Below are 22,052 nucleotides of genomic sequence, written 5' to 3' on the forward strand. Positions count from 1 at the left end.
GGGCAACCAAGCCGGCAGGGGGGTTAGTGAGGGACGACCAAATGACTGAACAGCAGGCTGCGTGGGGCGACCAGGCCGGTGGGGGTTCTGTGAGGGGCGACCAGGCTGGCAGAGGGGACAATTGAGGGTGACCAGGCCAGCAGGAGGGGCTGTTGGGGATGACCAGTTCAGCAGGGGGGGCAGTTGGGGGTGACCAGGCCGGCGGGGAGGGGCAGTTGGGGGCAACCAGGCCGGCGGGGGAGGGCAGTTGGGGGCGATTCGGCTGGCAGGGGGGCAGTGAGGGGTGACTAAGCCATCAAGGGGGGCAGTTAGGGGCAACCAGGTCGGCAGAGGGGGTTAGTTGGGGGCGACCAGTCCAGCGGGGAAGGCAGTTAGGGGTGACCAGGCTGGTGGGGTAGGCAGTTAGGAGTGACCAGGCCGGCAGGGAGGGGGCAGTTGGGGGCGACCTGGCTGGCAGTGGGGGGCTGTTAGGGGCGACCAGGCCAGCAGGGGGGCAGTGACGGGCGATCAGGCCGGCATGCAGAGGCAGTGAGGGGCAATCAGGCTGGCGGGGGCCGGGGGGGCAGTTAGGGGCAACCAGGCAGGCAGGCAGGCAGGTGAGTGATTAGAAACAGCGGTGCAGGATTGTGAGAGGGATCCTGGATTGGAGAGGGTGCAAGCTGGGCTGAGGGGCACTCCCCCCTCCCATGTACGAATTTTGTGCATCGGGTCTCTAGTTTGTATATAAATACTTTGACAGAGATGTTATTTATGGTCCTTTAACTTTTCTTTTGGCTTTAATCAAATAGAGATACACATTTTTCATTACAGCCTAAAGCAACCAATGTTCTAGGAGCTGTTAATAAGCCGCTTTCATCAGCAGGCAAACAATCTCAGACAAAATCTTCACGAATGGAAACTGTGAGCAATTCAAGCAGCAGTTCAAACCCAAGCTCTCCTGGAAGAATAAAAGGGAGGTTAGTACATAAGAAATACCTACTTTATATTTAAGGATTCCAACAAAGCTCTGAGAACTAAAATAATGTAACCCAAAACATTTAATGTCAGTGAGTGGAAATCAACGCATACTGTTTAACATTGGGAGTCAAGCTCTCCATCTTAGCCTTTCATATTCTGGCTTTTGGGGTAATCCAATTGTCTAGCAATTTTAAAACTGTTAAATAATAGTATGTCCATTCAGTAGAATACACAATCATTAAAAATTATGAAGTAGGAGATAATATCAAGAGTTTCGACAATACATTATTGAGTGAAAGGAGAAAGAATAAGAACAGTGTTACGTGTTTTTGAGTTTTAAAAGGATTTGCATTTACATTTGCTTATATATGCATAGAAAGTTTTTAAAAGAATAAATCACATCTTAATAGTGTTGATGTAATCTAGTATAGGCGGGGAGATCATCTTATATTCTTTGGTATGATTTAAACTTATTTTTAGTATGTGCGTGTATAAACTTTTTGTTTGAAGAAAGCAAAAAGGAAACACATTTTACACTTTCTCTAGTTTTAGCCATAGTGCTTAGTATATCCTTTGTTAGCAACAGAGCCTTATACAGGGCTAAACTGCCACTGTTTATTGATTTTGCTAAGTTATTATTGAAGACTTTATGCTGTCTTTTGCATTGTTCATAACCAATTAGTAAAGGAGGGAGGAGACATTCTGAAGTATCTTACCAGCTCCCTTACAATGAGTGTTTAAATGTAATACAGTCAAACCTCGGTTCTGGAACATCACCCATCTCAAACAATTTGGTTCTTGACCAAGTTGTTCACAGAAAAGAATGTCTTGCTTGTCCAACCAGACTTCCTTTTTCAACCTGACAACCCTTTCATGTTGATACCTCAGTGAGAGGAAAAGTGTCTCTCAGGCAACAAACAAAGGAGAGAATGCTTTTGTTGCTGGGGAAATCAACAATCAGCACAATTTTAAAACCATAGAGGCCATGGGAGCACTAATGTTGCTAAGGGTGTGAAAGAAGCAATGATCACAGGCAATTGCAGAGATAGAATTGATGTTGATTTAGATAAAGAAAAAGTAGTTAGCAGGTAACAGCATTTCTGAGACAAGCAAAGGTGCTGCATACTGACCTGAAAAACACCCCTGGAATGAGTGCTGAAAATGATTCAGTTAAGGCTAGTAGGGGGTGTTTCTATAAATTAAGAAAAGAAGTATATGTTTATAGATTAAACAATACATTAGACATGTACTGAATATAGGAAAGGTTAAAACAGGAACTCATTCGGTCTGGAACAGACTAATTCAACTTACATTATTTCTAACGGGGAAAAAATGGTTCTGTTTTCAAACAAATCACTTCTTGAACAGCCTTCCAGAACAAATTAAGTTTGAGAACCGAGGTTCCACTGTATAGTACAATAGAAGTAGAACAGAATTAATATCTATAGCTCTTGTTCAAGATTTCTATATTAATATATATTAGTGGCTTATACCTAAGTGACTCTTCACACATATCATTTGAACATTTTCTAGTGAATATCCTCATACTTAAAATGACCAAAACATTTTCAGCAACAAATTCTAAATTATTGGGGGTATTTCCTTGAATTTCTGGTTATAATCATAGATTATCTAACTCTGCCTAGTCATCTAGACCAGTGGTCGGCAAACTCATTAGTCAGCAGAGTGGCAAACCGCAGCTCGCGAGCCACATGTGGCTCATGAGCCGTAGTTTGCCGACCACTGATCTAGACTAAGAACATCAAAACTGTCCTTGACTCTCCCCCTTGCTAAGTTTTACCAGTTATTTTTCCCTACAGTGTTTTATACTTCTCTTTTCTGTTACCATTTCATTCATTCTCTTTAATTATTATACTTGGCTATTTCCCTTTCTTACTCCTCTAGCTATGTAGATCATATCATTGCTAGATTCTCTTTTTTTAACTGCTGCTGGTTTAAGGTTATTCCATTGCTCAGAAATCTTAATTGGCTCCCCTTATTTGCTTTTAAGATAATTTATATGGTAGTCTGTCCTCATCTCCCATTGTTACTCAAAACAAATGACTCCTGGTTTTCTGCTATACTTTTTCAATATACTTTGGTTAAATTTTCTTTCACTCTTTGACTAACCTTATTTTGTCATTTTTTCATCCAATCCCATCTCTTCACTAGAACTCTTTCTAAGAGAATAAGCTAAGTGTGTTTGAGACAGTTTGGCTGGAGAGTAGGAATGATAATAATGGTTAGAGATGAAGTTGAGAGGTAACCAGATAATGTTTGGACTCTGTGAATGTAAGAAATTTGGTTTTGATTTTTAAGTACAACTGGAAGATACTGTTATGGAGTCTAATGATCTGATTTGCTTTTTAAAAGACTGCTCTGATTGAAAAATAGAGAAGCTAGGATTGAGATAGAAAAACCAGTTTGGAGTCAGCTAATAGTCTTCTAGGGAAAGGGATAAAGAGGGAAGAAGATGGTAAATAGTGAAATTTAGGATTTATTTTGATGCAAGATCAAAGTGGTCTTGCTTTATGGATTAGTTGTGAACAGTTAGGGAAAAGGAGGATTTAAGGATGTATCCTGGCTTTTTGTATCACCTATGGAGATAATGGTGCCTGAGAAGCCGTTTACTGAGCTGTAGAGTCTTTGAGGAGGAACAGGCTGTGCCTGTGCCTGTGTGTGTTTGTGTGTGTGTGTGTTTTGGGGAGGTGGGGAAAAGAGGAGTGTCAAAATAGCTATTTTGGCTGTGGTAAGGTTCAGATTCCTATTATAAATTCAAGTGAGTGGGCAGCTGGATATGTGAGTCTAGAACTCAGGGTAGCACCTTAACTAGATATTGAAATCCAGGATTCAATAATGTTTCAGTGGGTTTTAAAACCAGATAAGGATTGAAATCACCCAGGATATAAGACTGAGCCTTTATACCAATGCATGAAAAAAATGTGCTGTTAATTTATTTAACAAGTATTTATTGGGTGCCTACTCTGTGCCAAGCACTGATCCACAGGCATTAGTATGCATTGGTAAGTAAAACTGACAGAAGATCCACATTTACATTCTAGCAGGAAAAGGTAGTCAGGTAGATAATAAACCTAGTAACTTTTAATGTATTAGAGGGTGATAATGTAAAAAGAAAAAGAATTAGGGAAAGGGGCGAGGCAGGGGACAGGGCAGATTGTAATGTAGGCCAATCCAACTTGCTAATAAGAAAAGTCTCAATTTAATTTATGTTCCCACTCCAAGATAGAATTTAGGTTTTAAAAAGAATTAGGAAAAAAATAAATTTATGATGTTTTTATTTTCCTTTTTTATTAAATTTGCTTCTTTGCTTGTTGATTTAGTGCTAAGAATGATAGAATAAAACCAATACTTTTTGAATGGAATGAACCTATATTTTATAAAGTTGCATTAGAGAACAGAAAAAGCTTTTAAGGTAATTTGATTGTAATAACAATTATAAATTGTATTAAAAGGCTTGATAGTTCTGAAATGGACCACAGTGAAAATGAGGATTACACAATGTCTTCACCTTTGTCGGGGAAAAAAAGTGACAAGAGAGACGACTCTGATCTTGTAAGGGTGAGCTATTTGGTTTGATTTTATAATTATTATTATTTTCATTTTACTGAAATAATTTTTACACTGAAACCACTTAACGTTACTCTCAAATTTGACATGATTTTCTTTTGTTGGTTCGTTAATCCTTACTCGATGATATTTTTTCCATTGATTTTTCTGAGAGAGTGAAAGAGGAGAGAGAAAAGCAGTAGGGGGAGGAGAGAGAGAGACATTTATGAGAGAGAGAAAGAGAAAGTCATCTATGTGAGAGAGACATATCGATTCATTGCCTCCCACACTCAGCCTGACCAGGATGGGGATTGAACCTACAACCTCAGGTATGTGCCAGGATGGAATCTGAGACCCTTTGGTGCACAAGCTGAGGCTGTACCACTGAGCAACACTGGCCAGGGTGACATGATTTCCTTTCAAAGATTTTAATTATAAATTTGAGTTTATGATTATCCTCTACCATGTAATTTAAGTATATTGAATTTCTTGTGCCTTTTGTCATTCTACTAAGTAATCTTTTTTCTTTAGGTCTTTGGACTCTAACATGCTAGTACAGTTCTATACTCAGACTGCTGGGTTTTTTGTTTGTTTGCTTTTTTTTAAACATAAGTTTAGAATTAGCCTTAGAGAAAAGAAATAGAATGAGGGTATTTAAAGGTTCCCTCATTTTAGTTGTTTTCTTGAACCTTTAATTACTAAACTAGAGGCCCAGTGCACGAAATTCGTGCAAGGGGTTCAGCCCTCGCTACCGGCTTTGTCCGGAAGGTCATCTGGCTCTCCGGTCTAATTAGCATATCACGCTTTGATTATTATAGATAAGCTTCTAATAAAGGTAGGAATTGCTATAGTTCTCATATAGTCCTTGTTTAGTTTTAAAATCTTAATAGCAATGATAGTTGGTATGATAGATACAATTTATAAATGTCATTTGAAGACAAAGTTGGTGGTTTTGGTGCAGATACAGAAGGTAGTTATATATTTCAACACAAACTGATGTCCTTAATAATTGGGCACATTTTTATTTTCTAGGTTAGCTCTAAACTTTTTAAAATAATTAATTAGCTCTCTGAATCCGTTTCTTTATCTGTAACATGTGGATACGTAGCTGGTAAGGTTTATCAGAATAAATCAGTTAGCCCAAATGAATTGTTGTTATAAAGATTAATATTTTTATTAATGATTACCATAAAATAAAAGTTAATGTGTTTCAATCTACTCAGTTAATAGAGGTGGAAGGTTATTAGTAAAATAATTACTTTTGTTTTCTCTGAAATACAGAGGTGGGCAAAAATAGGTTTATAGAAGAAGACAAAATAATATATAAATAAATAATAATACAGGAATACACTCTGTTTTGTGTACTCACAACTGTAAACCTACGTTTGCCCACCCCTGCAGTACTGCCCTGCTTGTCTTTTACTGGCCCAACATTACATAACCAAGAACTTTTATTCTCAGTTCTTTTCAAGTTTCTCCAGTAATTTATTTTGCCAGATTGTTTCTCTTTCCGCTTAAAAAGTTAGAATTCTAAAATTCTTACTAAATCATTACTTTCTATCTGTAAATTCTGATTTTTATTGGCTGTTTAAAAATTTCAGCCAACCAGAACTAAAATTGATTGCTTAGTCAGAAAGGAATGCTATTACCTGGATTTATAGAAGAAAATTCTTGAATTGGAAAAGGTATTTGTCTTCTAATGCTACTTCTCATTTAGTGCAAAAATTCCTTAATTATCATTTATGAAAGTTGGTCATCATGTGCTTGGAAATGCCTTAGGGGAGGAAAGCTTACAATTTCTCATTTATTGGAAACATCAGCTAGGCCACCCCTATCCACAGGCTGCTCCTCCTTATCTCCTCAAATTTTGGAAACATGATTTTGATTAATTCTTAATATTTTTGTTATTCTGTAAATTCCATATCTAATTTTACCTTATGAAGCAATACAGAATACAGTCTCTATTTTTCATTGAACAGTTTTGAATTTCTGTCCTTTTGGAGTTTATTTGTACAATTATAATGAAGACCTTTGGCTGTCCTTTGTGCAACATTGCATTCATTTTCAAAAGTTTTAGAAACTTATTAATCTAGTTTCAACTGAAATATCCTCAGAGAGGTGAGAGTTATGAGACAGAAGTTTAATTTTAATATCAATAAATCATAGTGAAAGAGTACTGTCTCCCTTGCTATTCCTAGCTTCATATTGATATTAAATTGCAAAGGAATTCTCCATATATATTTATATTCAAAATTATAGTTTTGCAAGTAACATTTTCCTGCTCCTCGCCTTAGTTTTATACTCCCTTTGCTCTTAAAACAATGTAGTGCAAAATGAAAAAAGAAATTAGAGAATGTAGTGCCTTAGCAAACTAGATTAATTTTATGGTATTCTCAAGAAAGCAGGCATTGGTTTCATTTTTACCACCAACCTTTTTCAGAGCATAAAGGAATTAAGCCATCCTTTCATATCTTTGGACATCCAAATGAATTATAGCATTTAAAATAGGAGATGACACTTTAAATTTAGTTTTAATGTATATTTCTTTTATCTTCCCATCTCTGAGTGACAAGAGTTAATTTTTAATTATATAAAAGAAAAAAAGAGAGAACTCATGGGACATAGATAATAGTGTGGTGATTGTGGGGGTGGAGGGGAAACAGGGCACAGAGGGGATAAATGGTGATGGAAAAAATAAATTTTAAAAAAATTAAAATAAAAACTAAATATATACTAACAAATTAAAACCAATCATTTGTAGGTCCTTTTTCCTTGGAATGTAAGGATAATATAATGCTAAAAAAAATCCCTTAATATGTTATAGCATATTAATAAACAGAATAAGAAAAACGCTAAAAAGAGAATCATAGATCATGCCAAAGAAGACATAAATTTTCACAGGTGAACTTTTAATAAACTAATACCAAAAGGATAAATCCTCAACAAGCTAAAAATATTGTCTATTTAAATTAGTAATGAATGATTTAGTTGAAGTTAATTCTTTTTTTTTCTTTTTTTTAATTAATTTCTTTATTGATTAAGGTATCACATATTTGTCCTCATCCTCCCATTCCCATCCCAAACCCCTCCCCATGCATGCCCCCACCCCCCTGTTGTCCATGACCACTGGTTAGGCTTATATGCATGCATACAAGTCCTTTGGTTGATCTCTCCCCCTTACCCCCACCCTCCCCTACCTTCCCTCTGAGGTTTGACAGTCTGATCGATGCTTCCCTGTCTCCGGGTCTGTTTTTGTTCATCAGTTTATGTTGTTCATTATTTCCCCTAGATGAGTGAGATCATGTGATACTAGAAATACCCTTATAAGAACCAAAAATAAGACTAGCAATAATGGTTATGCTGGGAGGCAAATGAATCAGTCTGTAGTGAGTTTCTTTCTGGGCCAACAGTTCTTTTGAGTCCCAATTTCAATGTCAAACAGTTCCTTATGTGTACATGTCAGTGATGATATTTCAGTTCTGGATGGTGGACAAATGGTGGTAATGCCGGTCCGACCCTCTCTGGTTTGGTCCTGGGCAACCTGCTGCGACGCACAGCTGCTGACTGCTAGTATGGCAAGGCGTCGTCAGCGTCTTCCATCTCTGGACTGTTTCTCTTCTGTCTTCATGGCTGGAGCAGTCCTGTCAATTCCTCTCTGTTGCAGGAATCCACATGGTCTTGGAGGTGTTTTCTGAAAATATACAAACATATTCTCGACCAAAAGTTAATAAAGGAATCTTTTCTATAAATTTGACTTGGGATCCTTTTTCATTTTTTGCCCAAACGATTTTCCTTTGGCTTGTTTTGACACCATGTGTGTTTTTCATTGGTGTCTTGCTGTTAGCATTACAAATGAAAGTTAATTTTCTAAAGTAAAAATTTTCTAGATGTGATCTACTTACAGGATTTTTTCCTTGCATGATATTCTTCTACTATCCCCCCTTTTTTGATTTAAATATTAGGAGGCTTTTGGAAATTTTATAATGTAGTCTTGATAGCTTTTAAATTTTAATTTTTTGCACTAAAATATGACTGCTTTAGGTTCATTACATGTTATGCAATTTTACCATGAAATGAATTATCAATAAAAATTTTAGTTAACACTTTAGGAACAGCTTTTTGTCCAGTACCATAAATTTTTCTAGAATATTCGCTTATTTCACTTAGCCAATTTAAATTAGTGTGAGAACTTGACTACTATTTTACTGTCAAATTTAATACTCTAACAACAATCTTATTTTACCCTGTAAATATTAGTGGAAACGATTATTTGCCTTCTTGAGTAGGCCCTGAGCATTCCTGGTGCTAGGTTGGATTTAGATATCAAAAATCCACTTCCACACACCATGGGTACAAGACAACTCAAACAAGTCTTGTTGCAGTGAGAGGGCAGCTGCTGTTGGCCAAGTCTCTGTTACCTGGGTCCCGATTTGATCTGAGCATGGGAAGCAAAACAGCCATGGGGGCAGGAAACCTCCCTCAGAAGGGGTGAGGGTTCAGACCCCTGCAAAGTTGGGGGGGTGTGGGTCTGTGCCCCACCTCTGTTGACCCCCAAGTTCTCTCCTGATGGCCTCTCTGTGACTGTGCCTGTCTTAGGTTGTTCCTTCCCTGAGGAATCTTACCCGTCTCTGGCTAACCAGCTATCCTCCGGGGCCAAGCAGGGTGATGTGAGGTTCAGTTCTGTCTCCTTGGTAGCATATGCCCCCGTGGCCTCCACGCTCAGCACCTGCCTTGGGATCCCCTGGCCTGCTGGCGGGGCCCCGGCACTGATCACATATCTTGGGGAACCCAGGTTTCTTCTCCAGGGAGGGCCCAGCTCACCCCACTGGGCAAGAGACAGATCCATGGTATCAGCCACCACGAGGCTTCAACCTCAGCATGAACAGAAAGCACAGGCAACAGCTGTGGGCAGTTGGATTGTGAGAAGTGGGTCCCTCTTGGCCAAAAGGGCAAGAGGGGCCAATATAGAATGCTCAGGTGCCTTCCCAGGGCGCCCTCTACATAGTGGAAGGGATTAAATCCTTTCATGTCCTTTTTAAATTGCTGCCAGACATTCAAAGAATTAGTTTGTAAGTTTGTTTGGGATAATTGTACATTATGCTGTTGTAATTCTAAAATATCAAGAGATGTGTTACCTTTGTCTCCAAGCACCAAAAATATGATTTTTTATTGATTCCCAAGGGTGCGAGGTACTATTATAGGTAATGGGGGTAGTACAAATCTGGGAAAAATTATGATGACATTGTAGAATAATATTATGTAAGGATATTCTTTGCTCTAGGCCATGCAACTCCATTTCAAACTGGTTGTCAATTTCTTTTTGTATAGACAAGGTCTTAGTTACATTTTCTGCACCTCTCCCAGGAGCAAGTAGTGATAAGTCTCTTCCTTTGGTGTCCATGCAAGCCAGAAACCTCTCTTTAATTTTACACACAAAGGAGCAGTGGTTTGATTTTGTGTCATACAAAAGGGAAGCTGGGTGGTGACCCCTGTGTAATTATACTTCCTTGCCCCACCCATGGTCCTCCTGGTTGACCAAGGTGTTTGGTATTATTGGTGACTACATTAGGCGGGGCATCAGCCCACATAAGGGCTCTTACCCATGAAGGGTCAGGAACATAAGTCCAAAATACTTCCCCATTTTCTCCAGGTAATATTACCATACAGCTGATGACTGCTAGCATGGCAAGAAAGGCATTCTTGGGGTTCTGGTTACCTCACCATTTCTTTTCTATTTTATTTTTATTTTATTATTATTTTTTTTTTACATATGTGTCCTTATTCCCCCATCCCCCCCACTCCCCACTCATGCCCCACCACCCTGTTGTCTGCGTCCATTGTTTAGGCTCATATGCATGCACACAAGTCCCTTCGCTGATCTCTCTCCCTTACTCCCACCGACCCCCTCCTTCCCTAAGGTTTGAGGTTCTCATTGACATTTCTCAGTCTCTGGATCTGTTCTTGTTAATCAGTCTATGCCATTCATTATATTCCATAAATGAGTGAGATCATGTGATATTTATCTTTCTCCGCCTGGTTTATTTCACTTAGCATAATGCTCTCCATCTCCATCCATATTGTTGCAAATGGTAGGAACTCCTTTTTTACTGCAGCGTAGTATTCCATTGCGTAGATGTACCACGGTTTTTCAATCCAGTCATCTGCTGATGGGCACTTAGGCTGTTTCCAAATCTTAGCTATGGTGAATTGTGCTGCTATGAACATACGGGTGCATATATCCTTTCTGATTCATGTTTCTAGTTTCTTGGGATATATTCCTAGAAGTGGGATCACTGGGTCAAATGGGAGTTCCATTTTTAGTTTTTTGAGGAAACTCCATACTGTTCTCCACAGTGGCTGCACCAGTCTGCATTCCCACCAGCAGTGCAAAAGAGTTCCTTTTTCTCTGCATCCTCACCAACACTTGCCATTTGTTGATGATAGCCATTCTGACAGGTGTGAGATGTTACCGCATTGTCATTTTGATTTGCATCTCTCTGATGATTAGTGACTTTGAGCAGGTTTTCATATGTCTCTTGGCCTTCCTTCTGTCTTGTTTCGAAAAGTGTCTATTTAGATCAGTTGCCCATTTTTTGATTGGCTTGTTTATTTTCTTTTTGTTAAGTTGTATGAGTTCTCTGTAAATGTTGGAGATTAAACCCTTATCGTTGATATCATTGGCAAATATGTTCTCCCATGCAGTGGGCTTTCTTGTTGTTTTATTGATGGTTTCCTTTGCTGTGCAAAAGCTTTTTATTTTGATGTACTCCCATTTGTTTATTTTCTCTTTAGTTTCCATTGCCCTAGGAGCAGTATCAGTGAAGAAGTTCCTTCGGCATATGTCTGAGATTTCTCTGCCTCTGGATTCCTCTAGTATTTTTATGGTTTCCCATCTTATGTTTAAGTTCTTTATCCATTTTGAGTTTATTTTTGTGTATGGTGAAAGTTAGTGATCTAGTTTCATTTTTTTGCATGTATCTGCCCAATTTTCCCAACAGCATTTGTTGAAAAGACTGTCTTGACACCATTGTATGTTCATGCCTCCTTTGTCAAATATTAATTGGGCATAGTGGTTTGGGTCGATTTTTGGGTTCTCTATTCTATTCCATTGATCTATATGTCTGTTCTTGTGCCATTACCACACTGTTTTAAGAACAGTGGCTTTGTAATACAGCTTGATATCTGGTATTGAGATCCCCCCTACTTTGTTCTTCTTTCTCAGGATTGCTGCAGCTATCCGGGGTCTTTTTTTATTCCAGATGAATTTTTTGAAGGTTCGTTCTAGGTCTGTGAAATATGCTGTTGATATTTTAATGGGAAGTGCATTGAATTTATAGATTGCTTTGGGTAGTATGGACATTTTAATGATGTTGATTCTACCAATCCATGAACATGGTATGTTCTTCCATCTGTTTGTCTTCCTCTATCTCTTTTTCCAGTGTCATGTAGTTTTCCACATATAGGTCTTTTACCTCTTTAGTTAAGTTTATTCCTAGGTATCTTAATTTTTTTTGGGTACGATGGTAAATGGGATGCTTTTTTAGTCTCTTTCTGTAAGTTCATTATTGGTGTATAGAAATGCCATAGATTTCTTGGTGTTAATTTTGTATCCTGCTACATTGCTGAATTCATTTATTAAGTCTATTAGTTTTTTGATAGAGTCTTTAGGGTTTTCTATGTACAGTATCATGTCATCTGCAAATAAGGACAGTTTTTCTTCTTCGTTTCCAATTTGGATGCCTTTTATTTCTTCTTCTTGTCTTATGGCAATGGCTAGTATTTCCAGCACTATGTTGAACAGGAGTGGTGAGAGTGGGCATCCCTGTCTTGTTCCTGTTATTAGTGGAAATGGTTTTAGTTTTTGCCCATTGTGTATGATGTTGGTTGTAGGTTTGTCATATATGGCTTTTATTATGTTGAGGTATGATCCTTCTATTCCCACCTTGCTGAGAGTTTTCATCAAGAAAGGGTGTTGGATTTTGTCAAATGCTTTTTCTGCATCAATTGATATGACTATAAGATTTTTATCTCTCAATATGTTTATGTGATGTATCACGTTTATTGATTTGTGAATATTGTACCATCCTTGCATTCCTTGGATAAATCCTACTTGGTCATGGTGTATGATCTTTCTGATGTACCTCTGGATTCAATTTGCTAGAATTTTGTTGAGGATTTTGGCATCTATGTTCATGAGGGATATTGGCCTGTAATTCTCTTTCATTGTGTTATCTTTATCTGGTTTTGGTATTAGGGTGATGCTGGCTTCATAGAATGAGCTTGGAAGTGTTCCTTCCTCTTGAATTTTCTGGAATTGTCTGAGGAGGATTGGTTTTAGTTCTTCCTTGAATGTTTGGTACAACTCCCCTGTGAAGCCATCTGGTCCCAGGCTTTTGTTTTCTGGAAGGTTTTTGATGACTGTGTCAATTTCTTCCATAGTTATCAGCCTATTGAGATTTTTAGAATCTTCCTAAGTAAGTTTTGGAAGGTTGTATTTTTCTAGGAATGTGTCCATTTCCTCCAGGTTGTCTAGTTTATTAGAATAGAGTTGTTTATAGTATTTTTTAACAATCCTTTGTATTTCTGTGGGGTCTGTTGTTATTTCGCCTCTTTCATTTCTGATTTTGTTTATTTGGGTCCTCTCTCTTTGCTTCTTAGTGAGCCTGGCTCGAAGTTCATCAATCTTGTTTATCCTTTCGAAGAACCAGGTCTTGGTTTCATTGATCTTTTGTATTGTTTTTTTGTCTCTGTGTCATTCATTTCTGCCCTGATCTTTATTATCGCCTTCCTTCTGCTCACTGTGGGCTTTTCTTGTTGCTCACTTTCTAATTCTTTGAGTTGTTGACTTAGATGATTTATTACCATTTTTTCTTGTTTTTTGATGTAGGTCTGTAGAGCTATAAACTTCCCTCTCAGGACTGCTTTCATTGTGTCCCATATGATTTGCATTGTTTTGTTTTTATTGTCATTAGTCTCCAGGATGTTTTTAATTTCTTCTCTGATCTCATTGATAACCCAATCATTGTTTAGTAGCATGCTATTCAGCTTCCAAGTGTTTGAATTTTTTGGAATGTTTTTATTGTAGTTTATTTCTAATATTATGCCATTGTGGTCTGAGAAAATGCTTGATATGGTTTCAGTCTTTTTGAATTTGGGGAGACTTTGTTTGTGACCCAATATGTGTTCTATTTTTGAAAATGTCCCATGTGCACTTGAGAAGAACGTATATTCTGTGGCTTTGGTGTGAAATGCTCTGAAGATGTCAATTAGGTCCATCTGATCTAGTGTGTCATTTAGAATTGCTGTTTCTTTGCTGATTTTTTGTCTAGAGGATTTATCCAGCGATGTCAGTGGTGTTTTGAAGTCTCCTACTATGATGGTATTGTTGTCGATCTCTCCCTTGATATCTTCCAGGAGATTTTTTTATGTATTTGGGTACTCCTGCATTGGGTGCATATATGTTTACCAGAGTTATATCTTGTTGAATTGCTTCCTTTAGTACTATGTAGTGGCCTTCCTTATCTCTTATTATGGCCTTTACTTTGAGGTCTATTTTATCAGATATAAGTATCGCAACCCCAGCTTTTTTCTCATTTCCATTTGCCTGAAAAATATTTTTCCATCCCTTTACTCTCAGTCTGTGTTAATCCTTTGCTCTGAGGTGGGTCTCTTGTAGACAGCAAATATATGGGTCATGTTTTCTTATCCATTCAGCTACCCTATTTCTTTTGATTGGTGCATTTAATCTATTTACGTTTAATGTTGTTATTGACAAGTACATGTTTGTTGTCATATTTTTCCTTAGTGTTTGTGTTTCTTCTTGTCTTTCTCTTTCTTCTTTTACAGCAGTCCCTTTAGCATTTCTTGCATTGCTGGCTTAATAGTGATAAACTCTCTTAGCCCTTTTTTGTCTGTGAAGCTCCTGATTCCACCTTCTATTTTTAATGATAGCCTTGCTGGGTATAGTATTCTTGGATTCATTCCCTTGCTTTGCATCACTTTGTATATTTCATTCCATTCCCTTCTGGCCTGGTGTGTTTCTGTTGAGAAATCAGTTGATATTCTGATAGGAGATCCCTTGTAAGTAACTTTCTGTCTCTCTCTGGCAGCCTTTAAGATTCTTACTTTGTCATTGGTGTTCTCCATTCTAATTATGATGTGTCTTGGTGTCGGTCTTTTGGGTTTCAACTTGTTTGTGACTCTTTGTACTTCTTGGACTTGCATAGTCTTTTTCTTGCCAATATCAGGGAAGTTTTCTGTCATTATTTCTTCAAACAGGTTTTCTATTTCTTGCTTCTCTTCCTCTCCTTCTGGTATCCCTATTAAGCGAATGTTGTTTCATTTTGTGTTGTCCCAAAGCTCCCTTAGGCTCTCCTCTTGCTTTTTAAGTCTTCTTTCCAGTTGCTGCTGTGTTTGTGTGTTTTTTCCTACCTTGTCTTCTAATTCGCTCATGTGGTCCTCAGCCTCTTCTAGTCTACTGTTTAGGCCTTCCATTGTGTTCTTTACTGCAGCTATGTCGTTCTTCATCTCCTCTTGGTTTCTTTTCATATTGTTGACATTCTCATTCAGCTCCTTATAGTTCTCATTGAGTTGTGTGTATTTGTCATTGAGTTGTGTGTATTTGTCATCCATTCATTTAAACATCCTTGTAACCATTACTCTGAATTCTATCTCTGATAAGCTGCTAGCCTCAAATTCAGTTAACTCCCTTTCTGGTGGTTCCTCTTTTTCTTTCCTTTGGGGATTGCTTTTTTGTCTTCCCATGTTTTCCTGTAATGTTTTAATTGTAGATCCAATTGCTTTGCTACCCAGGTTCTTTTGATGGTGTTACTGGCATAATCTCTCAGTTCTCCTGGGCTTGTTAATCTCGTGTAGCTCCCTACTTGAGCTATTTGGGCTCTCTTGTTGTAGGCCTGCAAGCTTGAGAGGCACAACTACGGTGTCTAGAATTCAGCCACCATGGAGGGGAGTGTCCCAATTTTTGCTGTCTTGCACCCTTCATTGAAATCACGTGTGCCCAGCAGGGACTCACAGTGGCACCCAGGAACCGTCTGTTGGGGTGATGGGGTTCAGGGGGCCTGCTCTCTGGAAAGGCGTGACTTTGTTTCCCAGAGTTGTACAGTATTGGGGTGGGCAGACCCAGCTTTTGCTGTTGCACCTGTGGTGGATAGGCACTTACTCCCAGTGGCGGCTCACAGGAGCACCCTTGTACGTTTGCCAGCAAGGCACACTGAAGGACTCTGAAGGGCCCTGGCAGTGTAGCCGCGCAATTGAGGCTCCTGTGGGCTGGTATCCAGGATGAGTGAATTCAAAACTTCTGCTGGGGGGGAGTGCATCCCAGCTTGTTCAAGATCGCACCCAGGGAGAGCTCACAGTGGCTCCCACTAGCACCCTGTGGGTAGATGGGCTCAGGGTGCCTGCCTGTTGGAACTTCGCCTCTGTGGAGGTGCGCTTGCCGGGCGCAGAGTTCTGATGCACTCTGAGGGGTCCTGGCACCGTGATTGAGCCGCTGGGGTGAATGTGGGCAGTTATCCAGGAAGAGGGAATTCATAATTTCTACTGAGGGGCTGCGCGCCCTTGTCCGTGCAGAATCACACCCTCGGGGGCTCTCAGTGGCTCCCAAGCGCTGCCTAAGGAGCGGAGTGCCCTGCACGGCTGGAAACGCGCGAAACCAACTGGAAATGCGCGAATCCGGATACTCGTGAATCCAGAGTTCTACCGCTGGGGAGGGGGAGGTTGCACTTACTGCTGCTGAGCAGTGCTCCTTTGGAGGTGGAGGTCCCAGGGTCCGCGGGTCTGCAGCTGGGGTAGCAGGATTTTGGCTGGAGTGGCTGCTGGGTAGCAGGGCAGTTCCAAAGCCTGTCTGGTTGGTGGTGTTGATGAGTCCCTAAAAAAGGCCATTCTCCCCTTCAAGATGGCGTGGGCTCCATGCTGGCGTCCCGCCGTCCGGGGAGTGCCTGCAGTGGTGGTAGTCTCTCCTTGTCAAGGAGAGCCTGTCTGCCAGCCCCTGCTGCTCCTGCGAGATTTAACTTTCCCTCACTCACTCACACACACACCATGCACATCCACACACTCTCCTTTCATACCCTCACTCACTCACTTCCTCTCCCTCACCTCCGTCCTGCCAGCCGCCATCTTTTTTTCGAAGTTAATTATTCTTAATGACAAAATACTTGAAACGTTCTTATGAAAAGTCAGGAACAAAACAAGCAACCTGCTGTCACCACTATTATTTAAAATTGCACTAGAATGTTCATTTCAAGAAGACAATGAAATGAAAGTCAAAGGTATGACAATGAATAAGAAGATAAATTTATTTTTATTTTTGTAATCTTAGAAAAACTAGAGAAGTAATTGAAAAACTAAGAGGTTAGCATGGTAGCCAGGTATCTGTATATATGTATCTATATAACTACCTTCACTCTGTTGATTTTACTTTCTTTAGGTATACACTTGGGGGAAAGTGGATTGACTTCACCACAATAATGACTACAACAGCCATGGGCAAACTATGGCCCGCGGGCCGGATCCGGCCTGTTCGGCTGTTCTATCCGGCCCGCGGAGCCGAAAGAGCAGAGGGTTCTCTTGCTCTCCCCTCCGCTCCTTTACTTTGAATTTATATTAGTTCACACAAACACTCCATCCATGCTTTTGTTCCGGCCCTCCGGTCCAGTTTAAGAACCCATTGTGGCCCTCAAGTCAAGAAGTTTGCCCACCCCTGCACTACAACAACAAAATTAGATAGAGAGATGGCAGACAGATCTAAACGTGATCTTAAAAAGAAATAGAACCTTTGTGGAGAAAATACCAAAACTGAGAAACATAGACGACTTAACAAAGAGAAGACATGCTATGTTCCTTCATAGGAAAAATGAATTTAAAAGATGACAATTTTGCCCCAGCCAGTGTGGCTCCATTGGTTGGGCATTGTCCTGTGTACCATAGGGTTGCCATTTCAATTCCTGGCCAAGGCACATGCATGCCCAGGTTGCTGGCCCAATCCCTGGTGAGGGGTATGCAGGAAGAAGTTGATCAACGTTACGCTCTTGCATCAATGTTTCTCTCTCCATCTCCCTTTTGCTCTCTCTAAAAATCAGCAAACTATTCCTTAAAAAAAAAAAAGATTACAATTTTTTCAAATTAATATATAATAGGCCCAGCCTGTGTGGCTCAATGATTGAGCATCAACCTATGAACCAGAAGGTCACAGTTTGATTCCTGGTCATGCCACATGCCTGGGCTGGGGGCTTGATCCCCAGTAGGGGTCTTGCAGTAGGCAGCTGATCAGTGACTCTTGTCATTGATGTTTCTGTCTATTTCTTCCTGTCACTTGCTCTCTGAAATCAATAAAAATATATGTTTAATATGTAACTACAATTCCAGTGTGATTTTAAGTCCATGTGAAAGAATAAATGGATTAAAAAAGAAGAATAAATCATAAGATCAACCCAACCAGATACATAGTTATAATTAGTAAAACATTGTGCTGCTATTTTAATAGCCCTAAAACATTACTTTTTAAAACACAATAAAGAATAAAGGAAGCCCTAGCCGGTTTGGCTCGGTGGATAGAGTGTCAGCCTGCGGACTGAAGGGTCCCAGGTTCGATCCCGGTCAAGGGCACATGCCCGGGTTGCGGGCTCGATCCCCAGTGGGAGGCGTGCAGGAGACAGACAATCAATGATTCTCTGTCATCATTGATGTTTCTAGCTCTCTCTCCCTCTTCCTTCCTCTCTGAAATCAATAAAAATATATATTTTTTAAAAAAAGAAGAAAGGAAGCATTACAAATCAGTAATTTTGAAAGAATTGAATGTCTCTTTGGAAGTGGAAGTAGGAAAAATCAGTTTAGAACCTCATCTCATATCCTGTTCTAAAACAAGGTAAAAAATAATGTCTGACTGGGCTGCCATAACAAAATACTGTAAACTAGGTAACATAAAACAATAGAAATTAATTTTCTCACATTTTTAAAGATTGGAAAAGTTAAGATCAAAGTTCTGACCAATTCAGTTCCTGATGACAGCTTTCTTCCTGGTTAGCAGATGGCCACCTTCTTCTTGTGTCTTTACATGATGAAGACATATATAGAGAGCTCTCTCCTGTTATCTCATAAGGTCACTAATCCCATCATATGGGCCTCACCCCACATGATCTCATCTCAACTAAAGTACCTCTTAAAGGCCCTATCTCCAAATACATCACATTAGAGGTTGTGGCTTCAACCAATGAAGTTTGTATTTAAGTTTTATTGATTTTTTACAGAGAGAAAGAGAGAAGGATAGAGAGTTAGAAATATCGATGAAAGAGAAACACTGATCAGCTGTCTCCTGCACACCCCCTACTGGGGATATACCCGAAACCAAGGTACATGCCCCTGACTGGAATCAAACCCAGGACCCTTCAGTCCTCAGGCCGACACTCTATCCACTGAGCCAAACCGGTCAGGGCTGTAGAGACACAATTTAGTCCATAACAAATAGTTAACAAAATTTTGAAATATGCAGAAATGTAAAAGAATATAGATTAAAACACTAAGACTCCAGGAAACAAATGGAAAAGGGCATCATACCAATGACATAATTAGGCAGTTCACAAATAGGAAATGCACAACTAATTAAATGTTTAAAAATTACAGGTAGTCAGATCATTTTTGTTTTCAATGATTTTTAAGACTGTTAATTGGTACAAACTTTGGAAGTTAACTTATTACTATAAACTTATATATTTGTGTGTTTTATATTGTATGTGTGTGTATGGAGAGCATTATACATGTTCATACATACTATTCTTCGTTTCTTTGGAGAATTTTCTCAGTATCTATCTGCTGGTAAATGCATAAATTCTCCAAATGTAAACTAGGATTTTATTTTAAACTAGAGGCCCGGTGCACAAATTCATGCACGGGTGGGGTCCCTTGGCCTGGCCGGTGATTGTGGCCGATCGAGACCAATTGGGGCTGGCCAACGGGGGGGCAGGGGGGAGGGACCATGGGAAGTTGGCCGGCCACAGGAGGTTGGCTGTGGGAGTGCACTGACCCACCAGGGGGCAGCTCCTGCATTGAGAGTCTGCCCCCTTGTGGTCAGTGCGCATCATAGTGACCAGTCGTTCGGTCACTTAGGCTTTTATATATAGAGATTTGAAAGTCACTGACTTTTAAAATTATTTTCGTTACTGGGATAAAGCAGTATCTTTGATTCAGAAATGTGTTCAAAACTCAGTAAATGTTTAACTTTTATATTTTGCCACTTTTGTTTATAAAACAAAAATAGTCCTTTTATGATATGTAAAGCATGATATAGAACATAGATATTTTATGTCTTACTATATACTGTGTGGTAAAATTAGAATTACTCAAATTGAATATCAAAACTGATCCATTATACTTTAATATAATCATCTATTATTCAAGCATTGAATTAGTATGTTCTTTTTATGTGCTTTCATTAAAATTTATAATGTAATAAAATAATGGTCTTGAGAAGTTTCCATTTGAGACTTTCTAGCTTAAGTAAAAATAAACGAGTACCCTCTTATCCCAGATAATGTTTTAAATTATAAAACTAATAAAAGCAAGTTAAGTTATGGTTCTGATATATTTAAGAACTCTATACTTTATTTAGGTACATTTTTATGACAAAAGTGTGTAATAGATTTTTTTTGTTTGTTTCATTCAAAATATGCTTACTAACAATTTTATATTTGAAATTGTGATTTTTATTCCTAGTCTGAATTGGACAAACCTAGAAGCCGGAAAAAAACACCAGCCACTGATTCAGAAGAGAAATTAGGTGTGGATGACCTGACTAAATTGGTACAAGAACAGAAACCTAAAGGCAGTCAGCGTGGACGGAAGAGAGGCCATACAACTTCAGAGTCAGATGAGCCGCAATGGCCTGAGGAAAAGAGACTCAAAGAAGATTTGTTAGAAAATGAGGATGAACAGAATAGTCCACCAAAAAAAGGTAAAAGAGGCCGACCACCAAAACCTCTTGTTGGGGGAGGTACAACAAAAGAAGAGCCAACAATGAAAACTTCTAAAAAAGGAAGCAAAAAAAAATCTGGACCTTCAGTAGTAGAAGAAGAGGAAGAAGAGGAAAGACAAAGTGGAAACACAGAACAGAAGTCAAAAAGCAAACAGCACCGAACTTCAAAGAGAGCACAACAGAAGTAAGTATGTGTAACTCTAAACTGCATATATTTAGTTACTATATTATAAATCATAATTTGATGCTATCCACATTTGGGTCTTCCCCAAAGCAGAGCAGAATCTCCTGAGACTAGTGCAGTTGAATCCACACAATCCATACCACAGAAAGGACGAGGAAGACCATCAAAAACGCCATCACCATCACAACAAAAAAAAAATGTGTAAGTTGTAAATAATGTTAAATTTCAAACCAATTTCAAATTATTTTGCAGAAGTTTATAAATTTTTAAATATACATAGTGCTGCATTTAAATGCCAAATATTTAGCTCCAACACACTAGGTAAGATAAAGTTTTTATATACTTACCTAGGTGATGATATTCCAATTAACCCTCTAGTAACTTTTGTACATTTTTACAGGTTTTAGGCAAAACTTTATGAATACCAAATAGTTTATTATTTCCGGTACAGATTTTATGGTACCTAAAGAGGTGTTGATATATTTTTAAATAATCATAGCATATTGACCTGGTTGCCTTATAATTCCACACTACAATTTTTCTTGCTGTCTTTCCTCAGCGGCTTTTTAAAAAAAATAGCTTTTGTGCTTTGCTTTTATTCTTTGAACTATGTAGGAAAGTAACAGGCATTATTTTTCTTAAATTACATCCATAGAAATTATCACATGCAGATCTTAAGTTTTTGATGTTTTGATTTTGTTTGTTTTAATCAAATTAATACATCTATATCCACAAATAGTTTTGGATGGTCACACATTCACATATTTATCTGAGAGTTACGATAACAGATTTGTATCCAAAATTTTAAAGTGATAGGAGTAGTTATGCTGTAATTGTAAATTTTGCACTTTTTCTTCTCAGTTATTTAAGTGGAAATAGAATGGCATGTCTTCATTTAGTGAAGAAATCCCCAGTTTTTCTTGGGGTAATTCTATTATATAACTACATCAGTGGCTTGACTTCAGAGTTGCCACCACACTTCGGTTAAATAGTTATCTTAGAAGTTTTTCCTATTCCTGTGTATTCCACAGAAAGAGGAAAAGTTTCCTGAGTGTCTAGCCAGTACTTTTTGCCTTCTTCCATTTAATTTTTCCCTCAGGTAAAAAGTAAAGGTAAGTACATGTTCTTGGCAGCTTCATTATGTTTTGATTCAACCATGGAAAATCATTGGTATTAACAAAGAATTCTTAAAGTAATGTTAAATTCCCATGATTAATTTTATAACAAGGAAATGATGGCTCATAACTTTATTTATATTTGGGCTTAAATTATTATCGTGTTCTGTCATAAAACTACATAAGTTCTCACATGAATGTTCTAAAACAAGTATTTATTTTTAAAAATCAATACAACCTGGTT

The 22,052-nt window shown here is 38.6% G+C and overlaps 1 protein-coding gene across 6 annotated transcripts in view; it reads left to right on the forward strand.

The window, feature by feature from the left end:
* Positions 1–22,052, forward strand: part of PDS5B (PDS5 cohesin associated factor B) — a 183,126-nt gene that overhangs the window by 144,277 nt on the left and 16,797 nt on the right. The window contains exons 29-32 of one of the 6 annotated variants that reach the window (XM_080659888.1): positions 811–956; positions 4,431–4,536; positions 20,251–20,693; positions 20,784–20,894. In XM_080659888.1, coding sequence (XP_080516014.1) covers positions 811–956; positions 4,431–4,536; positions 20,251–20,693; positions 20,784–20,894 — 806 coding nt within the window. The remainder of the gene's footprint in view (positions 1–810; positions 957–4,430; positions 4,537–20,250; positions 20,694–20,783; positions 20,895–22,052) is intronic. The other 5 variants (XM_080659889.1, XM_080659890.1, XM_080659891.1 and 2 more) reach the window with 5 other exon arrangements.

Source organism: Plecotus auritus, assembly GCF_963455305.1.
Source record: "Plecotus auritus genome assembly, chromosome: 3".
Classification (NCBI taxonomy): Eukaryota; Metazoa; Chordata; class Mammalia; order Chiroptera; family Vespertilionidae; genus Plecotus; species Plecotus auritus.